The sequence below is a fragment of the Branchiostoma floridae genome, chromosome 16 (genome assembly GCF_000003815.2).
Source record: "Branchiostoma floridae strain S238N-H82 chromosome 16, Bfl_VNyyK, whole genome shotgun sequence".
NCBI lineage: Eukaryota > Metazoa > Chordata > Leptocardii > Amphioxiformes > Branchiostomatidae > Branchiostoma > Branchiostoma floridae.
In genome coordinates, this window is record NC_049994.1 from 16,062,370 (window position 1) to 16,080,517 (window position 18,148).

General features: G+C 43.9%; 2 protein-coding genes and 1 pseudogene across 2 annotated transcripts in view; 1 reads left to right on the top strand and 2 right to left on the bottom strand.

Annotated features, from left to right (window-relative positions):
* The window catches only part of LOC118403847, a 9,217-nt gene extending 4,563 nt beyond the window's left edge, over positions 1-4,654 (top strand). Inside the window, exons 2-6 of the mRNA XM_035802703.1 lie at positions 84-240; positions 522-663; positions 1,139-1,327; positions 1,959-2,171; positions 2,967-4,654. Of these exons, the coding sequence (XP_035658596.1) occupies positions 188-240; positions 522-663; positions 1,139-1,327; positions 1,959-2,171; positions 2,967-3,188 (819 nt within the window). The 5' untranslated portion in view covers positions 84-187 and the 3' untranslated portion in view covers positions 3,189-4,654. The remainder of the gene's footprint in view (positions 1-83; positions 241-521; positions 664-1,138; positions 1,328-1,958; positions 2,172-2,966) is intronic.
* An 8,083-nt stretch (positions 4,655-12,737) lies between these two features.
* On the bottom strand, positions 12,738-14,000 carry LOC118403864 (annotated as a pseudogene).
* Positions 14,001-16,720: 2,720 nt separating this feature from the next.
* Positions 16,721-18,142, bottom strand: LOC118403855 (beta-1,3-galactosyltransferase 1-like). The gene is made up of 2 exons (XM_035802715.1): positions 17,454-18,142; positions 16,721-17,200 (listed from the first exon to the last, which is right to left on the bottom strand). Exon 1 carries the CDS (start codon positions 17,968-17,970, stop codon positions 17,458-17,460), a length of 513 nt encoding a protein of 170 aa, XP_035658608.1. The 5' UTR covers positions 17,971-18,142; the 3' UTR covers positions 16,721-17,200; positions 17,454-17,457.
* Between the last annotated feature and the right edge of the window lie 6 nt (positions 18,143-18,148).

Sequence of the window (18,148 nt, forward strand, 5' to 3'; positions counted from 1 at the left end):
GCCATACACACGCGCGCGAGCGCGCGCACGTGTAGTTGGTGCATTTCAGTGCTAATTATGATGTGTTGATTGGATTCCACCAGGTTTGCCCGCCTTCGTTAAGCCTGCGGCAGGGTCTGTTGTCTTTGGTGTGAGCAAAGTGAAGAGTCTGGAGGACTTGTATCTCGCGCTGCTGGACCTCAAGGCAATGGCAGATAAAAATCCCTACTTCATACCAGCACCTGGTGCCGCATTCTTTAGGTGAGCAGATTCCATTTGTGGAATATGGAAAAACAAAAAAGGCCTTTGTTTCCGGTTCTTGCCGGGTCCCGGGTTGATTGTAACTGTGAGTTTAAAAAAATCCATGGGCCCTGTCATGCCCAAAAAATAGCCCAGTAGCTGTGTCCTATGGGGCTGCTTAGGGCTCAGGCTTGAAAGTGCAGTGAAACAGCTCGTAAACGTACTCTTTTTCCAAATAGGACAGTAGCGTAGCAGAAGCGCAAAGCCACATGTCAATGTTTCTGATGTGTTCTTTTATCAAGGGATTTCTTTGAGCGGTACCTGGACGTGGAAAAGTACCCGCTCGCCCTGCGTGATGTCGCCATCGTAGAACCGTATCTGGATGCTGTGGCCGCATTTACAGTTGACGGGTGCGTTGTGGACAAGAGGGTCGTGCATTGGCCGGTAAGTTGAGGTTTAGCAAAAGTCAGATTCGCCACAGCGTGCAAGATTTAACTCGCACTGTTCATGGTTCCACGGAACACTTCTTTGTAGAGTTTGGGACCGATTGCCGTTCAGCAAGAAGAAAGATCGAAAAAAAAAGCCACGACATCAAATTTCCAAACCGGGGCCTGACCGGGCTGTTTGTGGAAACGGGAAATACAAAATGTATATGCAAAAACATACACAAATGATGACCACGACTATCCTCTTTACGTCTTGTGTAATATGTTGTCTTTTATATCATACTACGGACCTACCCTTAATCACAGACAATAGACCACCCGACCGGGCCTCGGTTTGGAAAGGTGACATTAGCCTAAGAGGGTATGGTGATCAGGCAAACAGTGACCGGGACTTTTCAAGGCTTGCTAGAATCGCGATTCAGTCACTAATTTCTGATTATTATCATTTTTCAAACTATCATTTTCTCCCCCAGATAACTGACCAGACCCGTTTCGATGATCTGGACGCCAAGTTTACCACCTGCATCTCTCCGAGCTCTGAACCGGAGGACGTGCAGGCGCGCATGTATGCGGTGTATGACGGCGTCATGGACAGGATGATTCGGTTGGGCTTCAACCACGGCTTCACCAACATCGAGGTGTTCAAGATGAAGGACGGACTGGTATGTCATACCTCTTTCACACACACACAAACACACACACACACACACGCACACAGACACACATACATACACACACAAACTCACACACACACATACAAACACACACGCACACATACACACACGCACACATACACACGCACACATACACACACGTACGCACACACACATACAAACACATACACACACACACACACACATACACAGACATACACACACACACACACACACGCACACACACATACCCCCACAAATATAAACAAATATCCAGACACATAGACATAAACATGCACACAGACAGCCTGGAGAGAATACCAAAACAGAATATGCTGTTCTGTTACGTTGCTATCAGAAGTACTACATGGGTAAATTAAGTAATATAGATCTAGACTAACTATAATGTCGCATGGTCGTCGTGCGATTGTCACACGATTGTCACACGATTGTCGCACGCGCAAACTGAGGACGTTCTTTGATAGCCGTGCATGCTTCATACAGAATTCAGAAAAGTACAGATTTCTTTCATCCTAGTCGGTGGGCTGATTTGGTCACAGCCTGCTTGTCCGAGAAATTCTACGACAATTATGACTGTGTCATAAGTTGCTTTCAGCAAACTACTTTCTTATTCCCTCAGTTGAAGATATGTGAAGTGAATGCACGGGGATCGAAGCAACTCTCTATCATCTACAAGGCGAGCCACACCAACGTTACCCAGGACTATGTGTACCTGACTGCTGGCCTCGGTATCCGACCAGTCCTCCCTACGGAAACAGGGAGGTATGGGATATCGTACCCTGTCCGGTTCCGCGTTCTGGACAGGCCGGGCAACTTGGTTGACTTTGACCAGGTAATTAAAAGAAACAGCTTTGCCCCGAGTAAGTAAGGACGAGTTCCATTTGGGGGGGGGGGGGGGTCCTAACGGCTTGTTGTGGTAATGCAGCAAAACTGCCGTTTTTGATATCTCATGTTCTGGACATGCTATAGTCATGATGTTTTCTGGGAAAGATATCCGGTCTGCCTTAATACCGGAATCCACAGGAAGCCACATAAAGGAGTGTATAATCTACTGAAATAGCAGGACGTGCTGCTTGTGCAAAATTTTGTAACGGTTAAAAGAAGTAAGCTTTACTGATAGAAATACAGATTCTTGTCACAATCCAACTACTAGTAGGTTAATATACCTAATCTTTTATGCCAATTTATAACATTTTTTTTGCACTGAAGTTCGGTAGATATCAGCTGTCTTATAGTGAAAGTTATCAGACCACGCTAAACAAAGATGTACTCTGCAATGAAAACAAACATGGCAGCCGGGTATCGGCGGCGGTCGCCCGTCGTCTTAGGCATTTTCTGGCGATTTCTTCATTCCAGGGCCATATGGAAATTATTCTTTGTCAAAATATAGCAACCTGCCATGTTTATTCATCAAAACATGCTGTGTTTCAGTAGATTATACACTCCTTCATGTGGTTTCCTGTGGATTCCGGTATCAAGGCTGACCCGAAGATATCTATTGGGCTGATGAGGTTTGGTCCCCCTAGCGGCATTTTGAGAACTGCAGAAGACCTTTATATGTTTAAAACTTTGGGAGAGAATTACTTAATTAATTAATTAAGTAAAAATCGACTTTCTTAATACGTAGATCGAAAAGCTGAAGCAGGATCCTGACGTCGCCTTCAGACTCACGGTGGCTGGTCCTGACGATGACGTCACCAGTTTCGCCGGCAGCGCGGGAAATCACTTCGTCTACCTGCACACTTACGGCGACACGCGGGAAGCCATGATCAGGAAGCTGGCTGACGCCATAAAACTCCTCGTCAAGAAGCCAGAGTTACTGACTTACCCAATACATTATGTGATATGAGAGTTATCTCCAAGCAGATGTACCCTCCTTGATAAGACCAATGCTTATGTCATTTATAGTAGCCCTTTAATGTGTGCCTTAATTGAGAACACATTTTCAGTCCTACTACTACTGTTACCAATTACTAATGCTATTAACAAACGTTATTGATATCAACTATCCTACTTGAAAGAAATGAAACATGCTTTGATACCTGTATCATTGTTACTTTTTGTCAAGTATACAGAACCTGTATTATGTGTTTTCATGCAATAACCTTTCTTGTGATAAAACCATTTCTTGAGTTTAACAACACTTTCAAGAGTTACTCTAAGTTGGAAGTGGGATCAGATAACAAGTTTTTAGTCACCTTCCTAGTTAAGACGTCAATAACTTATGGATCATGCTATAAAAAGTATTGTCTGAAGACAACTACATGAATCAATGAAGAATCATTTGCTGTTGCACAACCATAGATTTACTTTCGTGGTTCTTGGCGGCTCCCGTAGCAATAAGTAACAAAATGATCCTAGAAGCACTAGCTATACAGTCGCAGTACTACATGCATACCAACTTGACTCTGGGGTTTGTTATTAGCAACTAGCTCTTTTCATGGTATGTTTTTAAACAAGAAAGCTTCTGAAAAAAGCTGGCTGGTGCGTATTTTGGAAAAAGCCTGGATGTTAAACAAAATCACACGAAAAAAGAGTTTTTAAACATCGAATTACTGAATTGGTCTTTCTTCTATTAAAAAACACTACATGAGATTTGTCTAACAAAGAAAAAAAATTAGCAAATGGGGAACGATCCTACAATCTACCGAAGAAAGGTCCCGTGGTTTAGACCGCTCGGCCATAGTGGCTCGATTACGCAATTGCACGTATAGAAGGGCTATTTGGTTAAAGTGATTGATACCATGATTGTAGCGAGGATACAGCAGGGGGAAGTCTTCCAGTTTTTTCTGGGCGTTCGCTAAAAAGACCATCGAAAATCGTCAACTTTGATTTATTTCACTGCGGATCAATGGATTGACTTGAAATTCCAAGCAAAAAGATGAGATTCGTGCAGCGCGGACTTCTCCAGAGTGGGCGTTTGTGGGCATTCGCTAAGACTGTAGAATGTACTTCCAATTGCCACTTCCTGGTTTACTCGAGGTCATGCCAGGGTCGCGCCACATCTTAGAAATCAGAATTTGGACTCCTCGTCTGAATCTATTCGCACTGGAAGCTTTATTCTAAACAAACGAAAAAGCAAGTAGTTAATCGTACGATTTAGAAAATCTCATTGTATAAACAGAATAGGATGCAAAATACTAGTAAATGTGATTTAGAATATAACGTCTGCGTGAATATACATAGACTAAAGACCAAGTATCAGCAGCCACAGTTATTATAGTGCTTTGGAAAGTGTTAGCTTTAGTGTAGGAGGAGTACACCAACACTAGCCTGTGTTTACACAATATCTCGCTGGCTGGGGTTAATGACCCCCTCCTAGGGCGGCGGCAATATTGTAGGGCCGGCCGCTAGGAGCGCGATTTTAGTCAGGCTACAGCAACACCACCAAAAACTCTTGTCGTGGCCTACCCTCCAGACAATTTGTGCTATAAATTATGATATCTAAATGCCTTTTGTGTGGGACATGTGTTTCCTTTTTAGTTGGGAACACCCGGCCCTTCTTGTTTGCCTTGTGTATGAAAGGAGTTACCGCAGTTCAGGGTGTGCACCGTACAACACGCGTCAAGTTCAGTGATATAGCAACAGGCGAGTCCTTCAATCAACTTGAAGACGATGAAAAGTTTGACAGCTTCCTACAAGCTTTAACATATGTGACCTGTATCCCCTGCTGATGCTGGTAGTCAAATCATAAAGTGTGTAACAAAGGTAAAAGTTGTCCCATAGCCTTTTTCAAAGCCGTAGTGGCAGTGGGTTGTTATCCACGTATCACGGAAGAGTCTTAATCTCCCACAATTTGTTAGTTCCACAAAGACGATTTGCCAAGAGGGCCATATATATTTATATTTCAGCCATACCATAGGTATGGTGAAATATATTGTTATATTTCAGCCATACCATAGGTATGGTGAAATATATTGTATTCGTAATGTTTCTTTCTCCTGTCAAATCTTCAGAACACGGTATCTCCGTTGTTCCTCAACCGAATTACTTGAAATTTGGCACAAGGGTAGAGTGGGCCAATACCCTCGGGTGTTTTTTTCATTTTTTCCATATCTGTCTCTTAAATGATTTTATTAAGGTTTTTTGGTCATCTTAAGACCAAAACTGTATATTTGGGCCCCCTGTACCCTGGTATTATAACCGAATGAGCTGAAATTTGGCACAGATGTGCCTTGATAAGTCCCCCATATAGATTCAATATCAGTTTTGGTGTACAGTACAACAAAATGCTTATTTTTGCGATTTTTTGACCAATTTTTGACCAAAAAAGGACACTTTTGGCCCCTGTACCCTGGTATTACAACCAAATGAGCTGAAATTTGACAGAGATGTGCCTTGATAATGCCCCCATATAAATTTAAGAACACTTTTGGTGTACAGTACAACAAAATGCTTATTTTTGCGATTTTTTGACCAATTTTTGACCAAAAAAGGACACTTTTGGCTCCTGTACCTTGGTATTGCAACCGAATGAGCTGAAATTTGACACAGATGTGCCTTGATAATCCCTTCATATAAATTCAATAACACTTTTGGTGTACAGTGCAACAAAATGCTTATTTTTGCGATTTTTGGCCAATTTTTGACCAAAAAAGGACACTTTTGGCTCCTGTACCCTGGTACATGTATTACAATTAAATGACCTGAAATTTGGTATAGATAGGCATTAGATACTTGGTAACAAGATTCAAGTAAAATTTTTGACATAAACAACTTTAAAATGATTAATTTTGGCACTTTTCTGAGGGGAAATTTGTTTTCTTTTGGCCTCCTGACGTGACCTTCCGTGACCCCGCACAGAGCCACACCTGTGCGCATCAGCCGGAGAGTTAATTGAATCAAAGACCTAGCCAATCAGCGAAGAGGAGGCCAAAGGCTAATTAATATTCATAAGCGGGGCCTCATGATCCTGTATATAGCAGTGTTCCCGCCAGGGGGAGCAAAGCCCGCCTAAGGCTCTCGCATTTTAGACTATTCAGAAGGCTTTATATTGTATCAGTTCTTAGGGGCATATCTATGATAATCGCAGCAGTCACTTAACTTCTCTTCAGGAGTTTAGCGTAACACTGTTTCAGGTCAAACCGTCAAAGGCAACTAAAAACAAACTTTAACGTTACTGAGTTCAACAGTACTTATAACTTGTTATCCGAAGTTCAAACGGTAGCGATGGTATTTTCGCTGCGCTGTTAGCTCCGTGCGACTGTTGTTGACGGTCTTATAACGGTATATTTTGCACCCCTGTACCCTGGTATGAGTAACATTTGGTATAGATAGGCATAATATAGTTGGTAAAATGATCCAAGTAAAATTTTTGGCATAAAGTACTGTAAAAGGCTTAATTACAGCACTTTTTTAGGGGAAATTGGTTTTCTTTCGTTCTCCATGCCGTGACCTTTCGGACGTTCACCCCACAGAGCCGACATCTGCACCTGCGTCTAGCCGGCAGGAAGAGTTAATTCAATTAATGGTTCAGCCAATCAGCGAAGAGGAAAGCGAAGGCAAATTAATATTCATAAGCGGGACCACACAATACGTTAACTTGAAGACTCAGGCCGTACAGACTTCTCGCCAGGATTTTTTCAAAGCGTCGGACAGGGGTCCGGGGGCCGCCGAATGTCCCTGGCGGGGTCCAGGGGCAGGGCCACTGTGGGGGGGGACCCAGGTGGGCGAAGCCCCCCCGGAAGCTCTTGCATTTTAGGCTATTGAGAAGGCTTCTTTTATCAGTTTTATTAAGGGCCATATCTACGATAATCGTAGCAGTCACTTACTTCTCTTCAGCAGTTTGACTTTAAAATATTTCGGGTCAAAGCTTCAAAGACAACTAAAACCTCATAAACAACAAACTTTACTTAGCTCAACAGTATACAAAAATATTGTACGGGTTGCCATCCTTAGTTGAAGCGCTTATTTATAGCGCTAGTATCTTCGCTGCGCCGTTAGCCGCCGTGCGACTTTTGTTGACGGTCTGATATCCCTACGTCGCCGCCTCGCTGATATTCCCACGGACATGTTTTAAAAAAATACCCAGCAAAAAACGCTGTTCTGCGTCAAATTCTATTCTATAAAACTCAGTGTTACAGTCTAAATATTTTGTAGAAGCACCGCTGTAGGAAAGAAGGTCCAAGCAATGTAAAACATCACGTAGCATGAAGTTCGCTGTCAACTGGCACACAGCACATGACTGTTTGAAACTCTAAGTCTAATCAACAGCCGTGTTTGATTGATAGCCGGCGGTCCTATGATGAAGTCGGCGAAAGGTGCGTTAGTTAGAAAATCTGCGTTTAGTTTTGATACGTAATTATAAGTTAGACAGTGGCGAGAATGATTATTTTCTCATCAATATTTCTCTTCAGAATTATTTGAACTTAATTGTACATCTAAACAATTGGCTTACCTGTGCAATGTTTATATGATTAATGATCAGTGTACTGAAATCATGTGTAACGTATGGCTCCTAGTCAATAGATCAGCATTTTCTCTATAGTGACCACCTGTCTATAGTGGCCACATTTCCTAGTGCTGTTGTTGTTTGGCATAAACTTTGAACATTTAAATTGTAAGTAACTTTAAACTGCCAGAGTTTCAGCCCAATAAAACACTCTCAGCGCCAGGGTATGAACAGACTGACCAGACAGACGAAAATAAATCCTCGAACAAGGTTCAATCGTATCTTCCGGGTCTGGCAGGAAGTTGTTAAACTAAAATAAGAATAGGCTCGATGGTTGATTGCATACAAAGTAAAACAGTTTAATAGTTTTACAGCTTGAAGAAAACAAACGCTCCTACAGTACCTGCACCTGCTTGATAATTATTAAATCGTATGCCCTACTTGAATAAAAAAAGTTCATTGCAATAATAAATGTACCCACATCACAAGGAGCTTATACTTTTTTAAACTTACACCTAGTTATCGTACTGAAAATTGTTAATGACATTACATGAAGTCATTCAACAATTTTCAGTCATGATGAAAATTTTCTGAATGGAAGGTGTGATTATTGTCATTTTCTGAAAAATAGAAGCAAGCTCTGTTTTTACCTGGAGTCAATTCACAATACCAGTCCACTTTGGGGGATAATGTACTGTTAAGAGGATGTTCCATTTTTGCGCAGGGGTGATTTGGAACAGTCCAATGTTGCGTGGGAAGGGGTATGGCTGAAATATGCTGTATTTGCTCTTAAGCAAATGTCGGCCTTTCTAGTTAAAGATATAAGTTCTAGTCTTTGTTGTGTGTGGCGAGTGCGCGGTGCCCCAAGCAAAACAGTTATGGGCTTAACTCTCGGTCCAACTTTGCAACTACGTATACATTAGCAGGAGATTATGTCATAGGGGGTCAGGGGTCAGGAAGATGGCTGCCATGTTTTCTTCAGTGTGAGTGGTTAGGGTTTTTAATCTGTTGAATATCTGTTCGAAAAGTAACCATCCATGCATCTTAACATCATAGAACAATAGCTTTTACAGTATAGAATATTTTGTAAGAAAGATCTTGTTGAAATTTTTAGTCCAAGGAGTTATTTACCCGTAAGAGACCCCACCTGTTTTGATGTCTTTCTTAAGTGGGGAGGGCGCCACACTTACGACCTCTGATGCCTCCACGTTAACGTTAGATTAGTTTTTATACTTTCTGCTGAGAAGCACAACTCAATTAGGTCCGCGCCCTTCGGCTGTTTGAGACAGTAGTTTGGTTCCCTGTGGCCATTATTGTTTTCTGTATTATATGCCTTTGACGCCGGGACCTTCTACGTTTCAACTAGCGACCGATTGGGGAGGGGGCAGTTCTGAGCGGTGCTTCTCAGATGCAAATGCAGTTTTTTAACCATTGGAACCTGATTGTAGTTATCCATTGTTCTATCTATTCTTTGAATGTGACTCTTGCATATGTATGTTATTGAAGTCCTGACAACTATTGTAGTTTTGTGTCATCTAGGTTAAACAGCATTTAACTAAGCGCCAGCATATATATGCAAATTAGACTAAAGCAATAGTCTGACGAAGGCTCATTGTAATTAGTTTAGCGCCGGATCAGCGGCAGCTGTAGTTGATCTGTAGATGATTTGTTGACGATCTTTCTAAGCAGTTACCACCCGTCTAGATCTGAATCATGTGTTATGCAAACATTTCAAATGTAAGAACAAGAGGGAACCGCGGTGGGCTGACTAGGAAACAGAAACATTGTAGAATCAAACCACTGGTTACAAATAGACTTGATGTATATGCAAATGACTATGTAAGTCGCAGATGTGTCGTAAACAATAGAGTACTTCGTAAGATAACAACAGTCCCCGCCACCCATGGCAGGTCAACACAACAGAACTTTAGGACTCTTCCATGCCTGTTCCTGTCTAATGTACGATCACTTGTTAGTAAGAAATGTGAGTTAGAGGCTACTCTGGCCTATCACTCTGCACAACTGGCATGTATCACCGAGACATGGACTGTACCTGAAATCCCTGACGACGTTTTAGCCATCAATGGTTTTAGGCTGTTCAGAAAGGATAGGCTATATGGTAAAGGTGGGGGTGTTGCTCTTTACATAGTCGAAGACATACCTGTCAAAAGACTGTACGACCTCGAGATAGACGGAGTGGAGGTTATGTGGCTACAGGCTCGTCCAAAGTGGCTGCCGAGAACTGTTCCGATTCTTTTTGTGGGTATAGTGTATCATCCTCCATGCAACAATAACAAAGAGGGGGCTACTAAGATGGTTGAACATCTCATTACCTCCTGTGACTGTTTATATCGTAAACAACCACATGCTGGACTGTTGCTGTGTGGCGACTTCAACAATCTACCAATTCAGAAGCTTATCACAGTGCATCCTCACCTCAAGCAAGTGGTGACTCAGGCCACGCGGGGCTCGGCCACATTAGACTTGATTCTAACTAACTTAGCTAAATACTACTGTACACCCCGTACCCTTCCACCCATCGGTTCCAGCGACCACTCCTCTGTTCTTTTGCCACCTTGTGTAGAACATCCGACCAGAAGTAAACCAGTCAAGGTCATGCGAAGAGTGGCAACTACAGTAACGAAGTTGAACCTCGGTCTGGCCCTCGCCATGACGGACTGGTCTCCTGTTTATGAAGCAGCCCTGGTCGAAGAGAAAGTCAAGACCTTCTACAGTTTGACCATGACCTTGGTGAATCAGCATCTTCCTGTAAAAGTGTCGGCGACAAGAGCCTGTGACAAGAAGTGGATGACCGAGGGCGTCAAACGCGCTATCAGGAAAAGGGCTGAGGAGTTCAAGCGGCATGGCAAATCCGCTCGGTGGAAATCTCTCAGAAACAACGTTCAAACCAGCATCAGGCATGCCAAGAATTGGTACTACAGAAACTTCATACAAACCCTCAAACAGGAAAACCCACGTAAGTGGTGGGACTCTGTTAACCGCGAACTTGGCAGAGCTCAAGAGAGATCCAATAGTACCACCATTGAGGACGTGCCAGACCACGAGGTGGCCGAGGTTCTAAATCAGTACTTTTCCTCAGCGTGGTGTCCTGGAACGTCTTTGCACCTGTTCCCCCTGCAGTGTCCGACTCCATGCGTTGACTTGTGTTCGATTGGTGAGGTGAAGACTCTTCTTAAGGGCTTAAACCCTCACAAGGCAAGCGGCCCTGATGATCTCCCAACATGGACTCTCAAGCATTTCGCTGACGACTTGGCGCCAGTCATCACCCACCTGTTTAACGCTTCGTATGAGGAGGGGGTTGTTCCTAGCATATGGAAGGCAGCAAACGTTGTCCCTGTGCCAAAATCTAAGGGTGCAGCTAACGCCAGTGAGATGAGGCCCGTGTCCCTCTTACCTGTAGCGGCCAAGCTCATGGAACGGTGTATTCTGAAAAGACTATTGCCCTCTATTACACCTGCCATTAGAAACCAGTACGCTTACCTGAAGGGTTCTTCCACTGTCTTAGCGGCCATAAGGATGGTACACACGTGGCTGGCAGCCTTAGACTCAAGACGTCACGCTGCAGTCCTTGCTTTGTTCGCAGACATGAGCAAAGCATTTGATAGGGTGAACCATTCAATTCTCCTCCAACGAGTGAACGACGTGGTGACCAATCCACGCATGGTAGCCTGGATACAGAACTATCTGCAGGGCCGTACCCAGAGAGTGGTTGCTAACGGTAAAGTCAGCGAGTGGAGAGTACTCACTTCGGGGGTACCTCAGGGAGGTGTACTGTCACCATACCTTTTCCTCCTGTTCATGAGTACTCGAGACGTAGTCTACAGCGACACTCTTGATGTCGGCTACGCGGACGACGTGGGTTTGTCCAGGTCTATCTCCCTGGAGAAGGATCGCGTGGATAACAGTATGAGAGAGGAAGCGCTACAGCTTGATTCCTGGGCGGAGTGCAACGACATGCTGCTAAACGGCAAAAAAAGTCAGTCTCTGTTGATCTGCTTCAGCAGAAACATTCCACTTTTACCGCCACTCTCTCTCGGCGGTGAACCTGTTCCATTCTCAAGGGTCGCAAAGGGCCTCGGGTTCATCTTCGACTGCAAGCTGTCATGGCACGATCATGTACAATCCCTCGTTTCAAAAGCATCGAGCAGACTGCACTATCTCAGACTACTGACTAAACAGGGGATGTGCGTGGCTGACCTGGTTCAGATTTACCTGTCACTTATTCGTAGCGTTCTTGAATACGGTCACGTTCTGCTGGTGGGTTGCAGCAAAGAACAATCGGACAGTATGGAACGTGTACAGAAACGGGCCCTCCGCATCACCTCTCTCGGGGGTAGGCGATCAGTTCCCAACTTACCTTCCTTAAAGGAAAGGAGAGAAGCTGCTGCAGTAAAGCTCTTTAAGGACATGTTAAGACCCGAACATCCACTGCACGATCTTGTGCCTCCTCAGAGACGCACAGTTACTGGCAGGCAACTGAGGAACATGAACGCGTTCACTCTCCCCAAGACAAGAACTGACAGAATGAAGCAGTCGTTCCTCCACACTGCAGTCAGACTTTATAATAACTCTGTTTCCTAGCATTACCATCAGCCTGTGAGTTCGGATCTATGCTTAGTGTTTGTTAATATATTATGTATTTTTGTTTGTTGACATTCTGTACGTATAAGTTTCTTTGTAACAAACCTACGCAATTCAGGGTTTACCATGTGTGTATTTCCCTGCCTATGTACGTTTGAGGAAGAAATAATAAATAATAAATAGTCTTCAAGTAGATCCTGCGGTGCCATGCCTACGATAGTATCAAAGCTGACCAAGGAGTATAGCCAACCATAGGGAGTCAGACGGGCCTAGGCCGGCTTCACTTCTCTGCCATCTTTTGATACATGTACTATATTATGCTACCGTAGGATCTGCTTGGAGATTACTAAAGTTACACACTTGTTGACGAAAAGGTCTAGGAAGAAATGTTTTGTATTTGAGGCAATAAGCATGGCAGTTCCCAGTCTGGCGTTTACTGAGACATTAGCATTCCGATGTGAGAGCTTGCCAATACTCTCTCATTTCCTCCGGGTTACCAACCCCGAGTGTAACCATTAACCAATCAAACTTACAGGAGTTAATCTCCACTTTCCAGTGGCAGAAGCCTTTGTGATGGCGGGGAGCAATGCCCAGCTTCTCCAGACAGATCCCCATGTAAACGTCTTCCATGAACAAGTACTTTGTGGTCAGAGACGTCTCGTACAAAAGCCGCGGCATGTCGTTGGACATGACGTATGCAAAGCCCCAGACATACGGTGGAAACGTGTCGCCAGGAAACACGTCTTTCGGTACGTGCCAATCTTTCCACGGACCGTTTGGGTCACGATCAGGCCGTTTTGCCGGTGACGACCCAACCCATCATCAATTCGCTCGCTTCAGATGCAGGCAACCCTTTCAATAATGTCACCAAGCTGAGGATGTTCACAAAGGTATCTGATGACGTTTTCATGACGTATTTGGCATCGGGACAAAACTGTGAAGCCATTTCAAACCCATGATTGTTTTAAGGGTGCCGTTGCCAGGTGTGTCCAAGATGTTTTCTTGGATGATGTCTCTAAACATCTCGTTCTCGTCTTCAAGACTTTCTTGGATTTCTTTCTCATTGCTTACGCCGACTGCGAAGGCGGTTCTGATGCCGAACCCCGGGATGTTGGACTTGTTTCCCCAGGTGTCCCGGATGTTGGACTGGTCCCCCCCCTCGGTGTCCCGGATGTTGGACTGGTCACCCCAGGTGTCCCGGATGTTGGACTTGTCTCCCCAGGTGTCCCGGATAGCCTGTCTCTGTGCCTGGCTCTCGGGGGGCGTGGTCACAATGATGAGAAGGAAAACATCTTGCATTGCACACATGTGTGGATGGTTCATAGTGAAGATAAAAGGGTGTGGGTTTAGCACTGTTCCTCCCTCTTGCAGTTGCCAATCCCCGGGTGTGCTGTATTGAAGCGTGGAGAGTGTATAATACAGTATAGAGCGACCAGACCACAGATGACCAGCGCAGCAGGAGGAGCCCTGCTCATGCGATGTTTCCCCATCTGGTATGCAGTCGCAAGCTGCTTCTGTTGGAGTCTGAAAATATATATCAAGTTTTTTTTACTGTTATCCAATTGTACACTTGTAACACTACGTGTAATAGTATTTATCTTTTGATATCTCATGCATTACAAATGAAGGCATGGAAGGAAAGTATCTGGAAGTTATTGATTAAAGTCTTATCAGTTTCATTACTGTCGTCATGATTTTTTTTCTTCTTTCGTTTTGAGGCTACCAACTTCAACTTGCTGAAGACCTTTGTAGCCTATACTCATCTTTCACTTGAGTGAAGAGAGGAAAGTCGTGTAAAGTGCCTTCCCCAAGGGCACAAGATCGGTAACACGGCGGGGTTCGAACTCAGGGCCTTCTGGACCTGAGTCAAACGTGCTGCCGATTGCGCCCGCTGTGGTTCAAGGTAGCAGAACAGTTTTCGGCCTATGGGGATTTCTATAGGACCACAAGGTGACTGACGCTGATAAAATCATAGCAGGGTGCAGTTTTCAAGCACGACAAACTAATATGTTGAAGTCGAGGGTATAACCTACCAAAATAATTGAAAAACAGAAAAAGTTGTCGTTTTGATTTTTTTCAAAAACCTCTTTTAAATGGGGTCATGCGGGGTCATGCGGAACTGCAACCGACTCACAGGGGCAGGCAGATGTGAAGGTCACGCGCATTTATATACCAAATGGACAAACATCAAAACCTTACTCATATCACCTGAAAGTCGACTCCTTATACTACCATATAGCAAAGCTCATCACCCGCTGTCTTTCAATTCTGAATAATAAACAAACTACCGTACCGACGCGGTGATTTCAAAACGCGCTTGACTGCCGCCGACTCTGGCCGGCCGGCGGCCCGCTAAATTTGGCGGACACTGCCGACCCAACGACGACGACAACAACCCACTTGATACTGCTGTCGTGAATAAGGACGGCGAGGAAGCCATACAGACGGCGAACAGCGAGAGAAAACGTAGCGGGAACTACCACCATACTCCGGAAGCAGGACCAAGATTGCGAAATTTGGTAGCGAAAACTTGGGAGGGTCACGTGAGCGAATCTCGAATCGGCCACGCATTCGTTTAAAAAGACGTTTCTGGAAGAAGTCGCCTGCCATGGAACGAGCAAGATTGCAAACTTTTCACACAAAAAACATCGCCAGACCATTGAAGGTTGCCGACCTCGATGCGGCAGAAATAAATCTTGTGAGAACTATGCGGCGCAGGGTCGGCGGCATTTTGAAAACTTGATTGTTGTTGTGTGGCGGCGGATTCTTGTAATGAGGGTTTGATTCCGAATTGTTCGTAGCTCATAAAAAAACACGCGCTTTGTCTGTGCGCTAAGATGACGCGGACATTTTCTAAGTCTTGTGTAACATCGTAGCACAACGTGAATTTCGTAACTGTTTTGTTTATTTTATGGACAAACTTCTAAGAGAGTTAAAGTTAGATCGTGACCGTATATAACAAAACCAGAAATCGGTGCCGCGACATTAGAGGGAGGGGGCGGTGGTGAATTCGCGTCATGAAAAAGTCGCTACAATGAAAATTTAGCGCTCGACCAGTGGACGCTAAAAACGCTAAAATTAAGTTACCGCTATAAAATCAAGAATTACAGTAACAGACGTACGGGGGTCGCGGATAAATACTGTGGGCTGCGACCATAAGTGAAGTGACAAATTTAAAGGAATCTGGCGTACCTTATAATGCCCAGTAGCTTTGTGTGAGTGTGGTATCGCGGAGTTGGCTCAGATCAAATCAGACAATCTAAAACAGTGCTTTTTCCTTATACAGGCAGCGGAATACCGACAATAGCTAGCTACAGTTTTTTTAAAGATCTCAAACTGAATGTTTGCGAGACGATGTCTTCAGTGCGCTTGCGACCTAATGAATGAAAAGATTTCTACGTACATTGGGCTATACAAAAAAAAAACTAAGGCGAATGGGGGATGGGTGAATTGGACACGGGGCGTCAAAAATCTGTATTGGACAAGGGGTGGGCAAAATGAATCTGTATTGGACGGGGTGGGTAAAATAAATTTGGATTGGACAGGGGGTGCATAAAATAAATCTGTATTGGACTGGGGGTGAGTCAGAAGCTGGGTTTAGACCTCTTTCGCCCCCTTTTAAAGATATGCTTTGGAACAGCCCATTGGCACACTTTGGAGCAACTTGCTTTGGAGCGGTCTGACCAGTTTTAGACCACGCCCATCTGTCACGACGACCATGTCACAACCTTTCCATAGCCATTCCTCATCTATTTCACGACAGTACCACACTTATATATTATATTCTCTTGGCGAAATACTGTATATACCTATGTAATGTGAAAAACATGAAACCAAACTTTGCGCATTTTAAGAACATGGTAAATAATAGTATAGAAATAGCTTTGTAAGGTGATATAGTCTAATCACAACTACTTTTATGTATTATAATGTCATGTGATTGCTATGTGAATGTATTGTTATGTAAATGTAAATAAAGGTTGAAAAAAAAATTAAAAAAAAATCTATTTCATGACTTGCCCCCAACCAAGCAGAGCCGCAGGGGTATTAAAAAAAGATTAAAACAGAAACATTTTAAGATGTATTTACCCCTTCTTGCTTGTTAAAGAGTCTTAATGTCAAGAAAATAACTTTAAAAGCCCACTCCCAACTTCTGTTATGGATACTAGTAATCACGTATCCTATTATCATCTTACCATGCTAACTGATCTATTCACATCGCTTCATGTATATCTATCATTATTTTTTTGTAACCTAAGTTGTCTGTATGTCTGTCTGTGTGTCTTTGTTTATGTTTGTGTGTGTATAAATATGTTTGTGTATGGGTCAATTTGTGTGTGTGAGTTTGTGTCTGTGTGACCAGATTTTATAATGAAGGCAACTTTCGCTTTTGGCCAAATTTGTTTTATTCGCGCGCTCGCATCAGTTTTAAAGTTACAAGAGGATGTCATTCATATAATCAAATCAACGTGGCCCAATATTTGCCAAAAAAAAACATTACCAGGCATGCTTGGTATTTACCGCTATAGTTAAATCCCGATTTCTGTGCAATTAATTAATTTGGTTCCAGAACCGTTTATCACTATAAATGTTGCAAAAATCTATAAATGTGGCAAAAACAAGCCTTTAGACCACCGAGACCAAGGTTATATCTGCTCGAAGACTTCGTTCCAGAACTTGCCAAAAAGCAAACAGTACCAGTGAGCAAGATGTGCTGTAAGATATCGAAAATTTGGAGGCATGTACCTTGCCTTTAAAAACTGTCACAGTTGGAAGAAAATTTGTAGTACACATTATCAGGCATACCCGGTATTCGCCACTGTTGGTAAATCCCGATTTTCGTGCAGTTAATTAATTTGGTTCCAGAACTGTTTAACACTTCGACGTGATGGCCTTCCAGAAGCTTCTCATTTTCTCCGGCGAGTCGGCCCATTTCTCCAAATGCCAACTGTTAAACCTCAAAGCAAATACAAGAAACATAATGCAAGAAACGACAAACTAACTTCGAAATGCCACTTCCAACTTCTATAATCAGTAAAAAGTCCCATATCCGATGATTAATCTAATCTATGATGGAGGCTTATGTGAATCATAAAAGCCTTATTAATCTAGTTCCAGAAACTGTTTAACACTTCGACGTGATGGCCTTCCAGAAGGTCCTCATTTTCTCCGGCGAGTCGGCCCATTTCGTCGCGATCAGCCAGTTGTAGTGACACGAGTCTATCTCCACGTCCCAGTGACAGAACCCCCCGTGATGGCGCGGAGCGATACCCAGCTTCTCAAGACAAATCCCGACGTAGATATCGTCCATGAACAAGTACTTTGTGCCCAGAGACGTCTCGTATAAAAGCCGTGGCATATCGTTAGACATGACGTAGGCGAAACCGCCCGCGTAGGCAGGATACGTGTCCCGGGGAAAGTCGTCCATGGAGACGTACCATTGACTGTCCTCCCCCTCCGGGTCACGAACTGGGACCGAGTCGTTGTAAACCCAACCCAGCAGTAAGCTCCTAGCGCTGGCTCCACGCAGTCGCTTCAGGTAGTGAACCAAGCTAAAGATGTTCACGAACGTGTTCGACTCTGTTTTCAATACGTATTTCGCATTGGGGCAAAACGTGAAGGCCCATTTGAAAACCATGACTTGTTTGAGGGTGACGCTACGCGGAGAGTCGGCAAAGTTTTCCTGAACAATGTCTCCAAAGGTCTCATTCTCGTTTGCAAGAGTTTGCTGGATTCTAGCATCATCGCCTACCCCAACTGCGAATACCGTTCTGATGCCGACCCCCTGGATGTTGGACTCCCTCCCCCATGTTTCA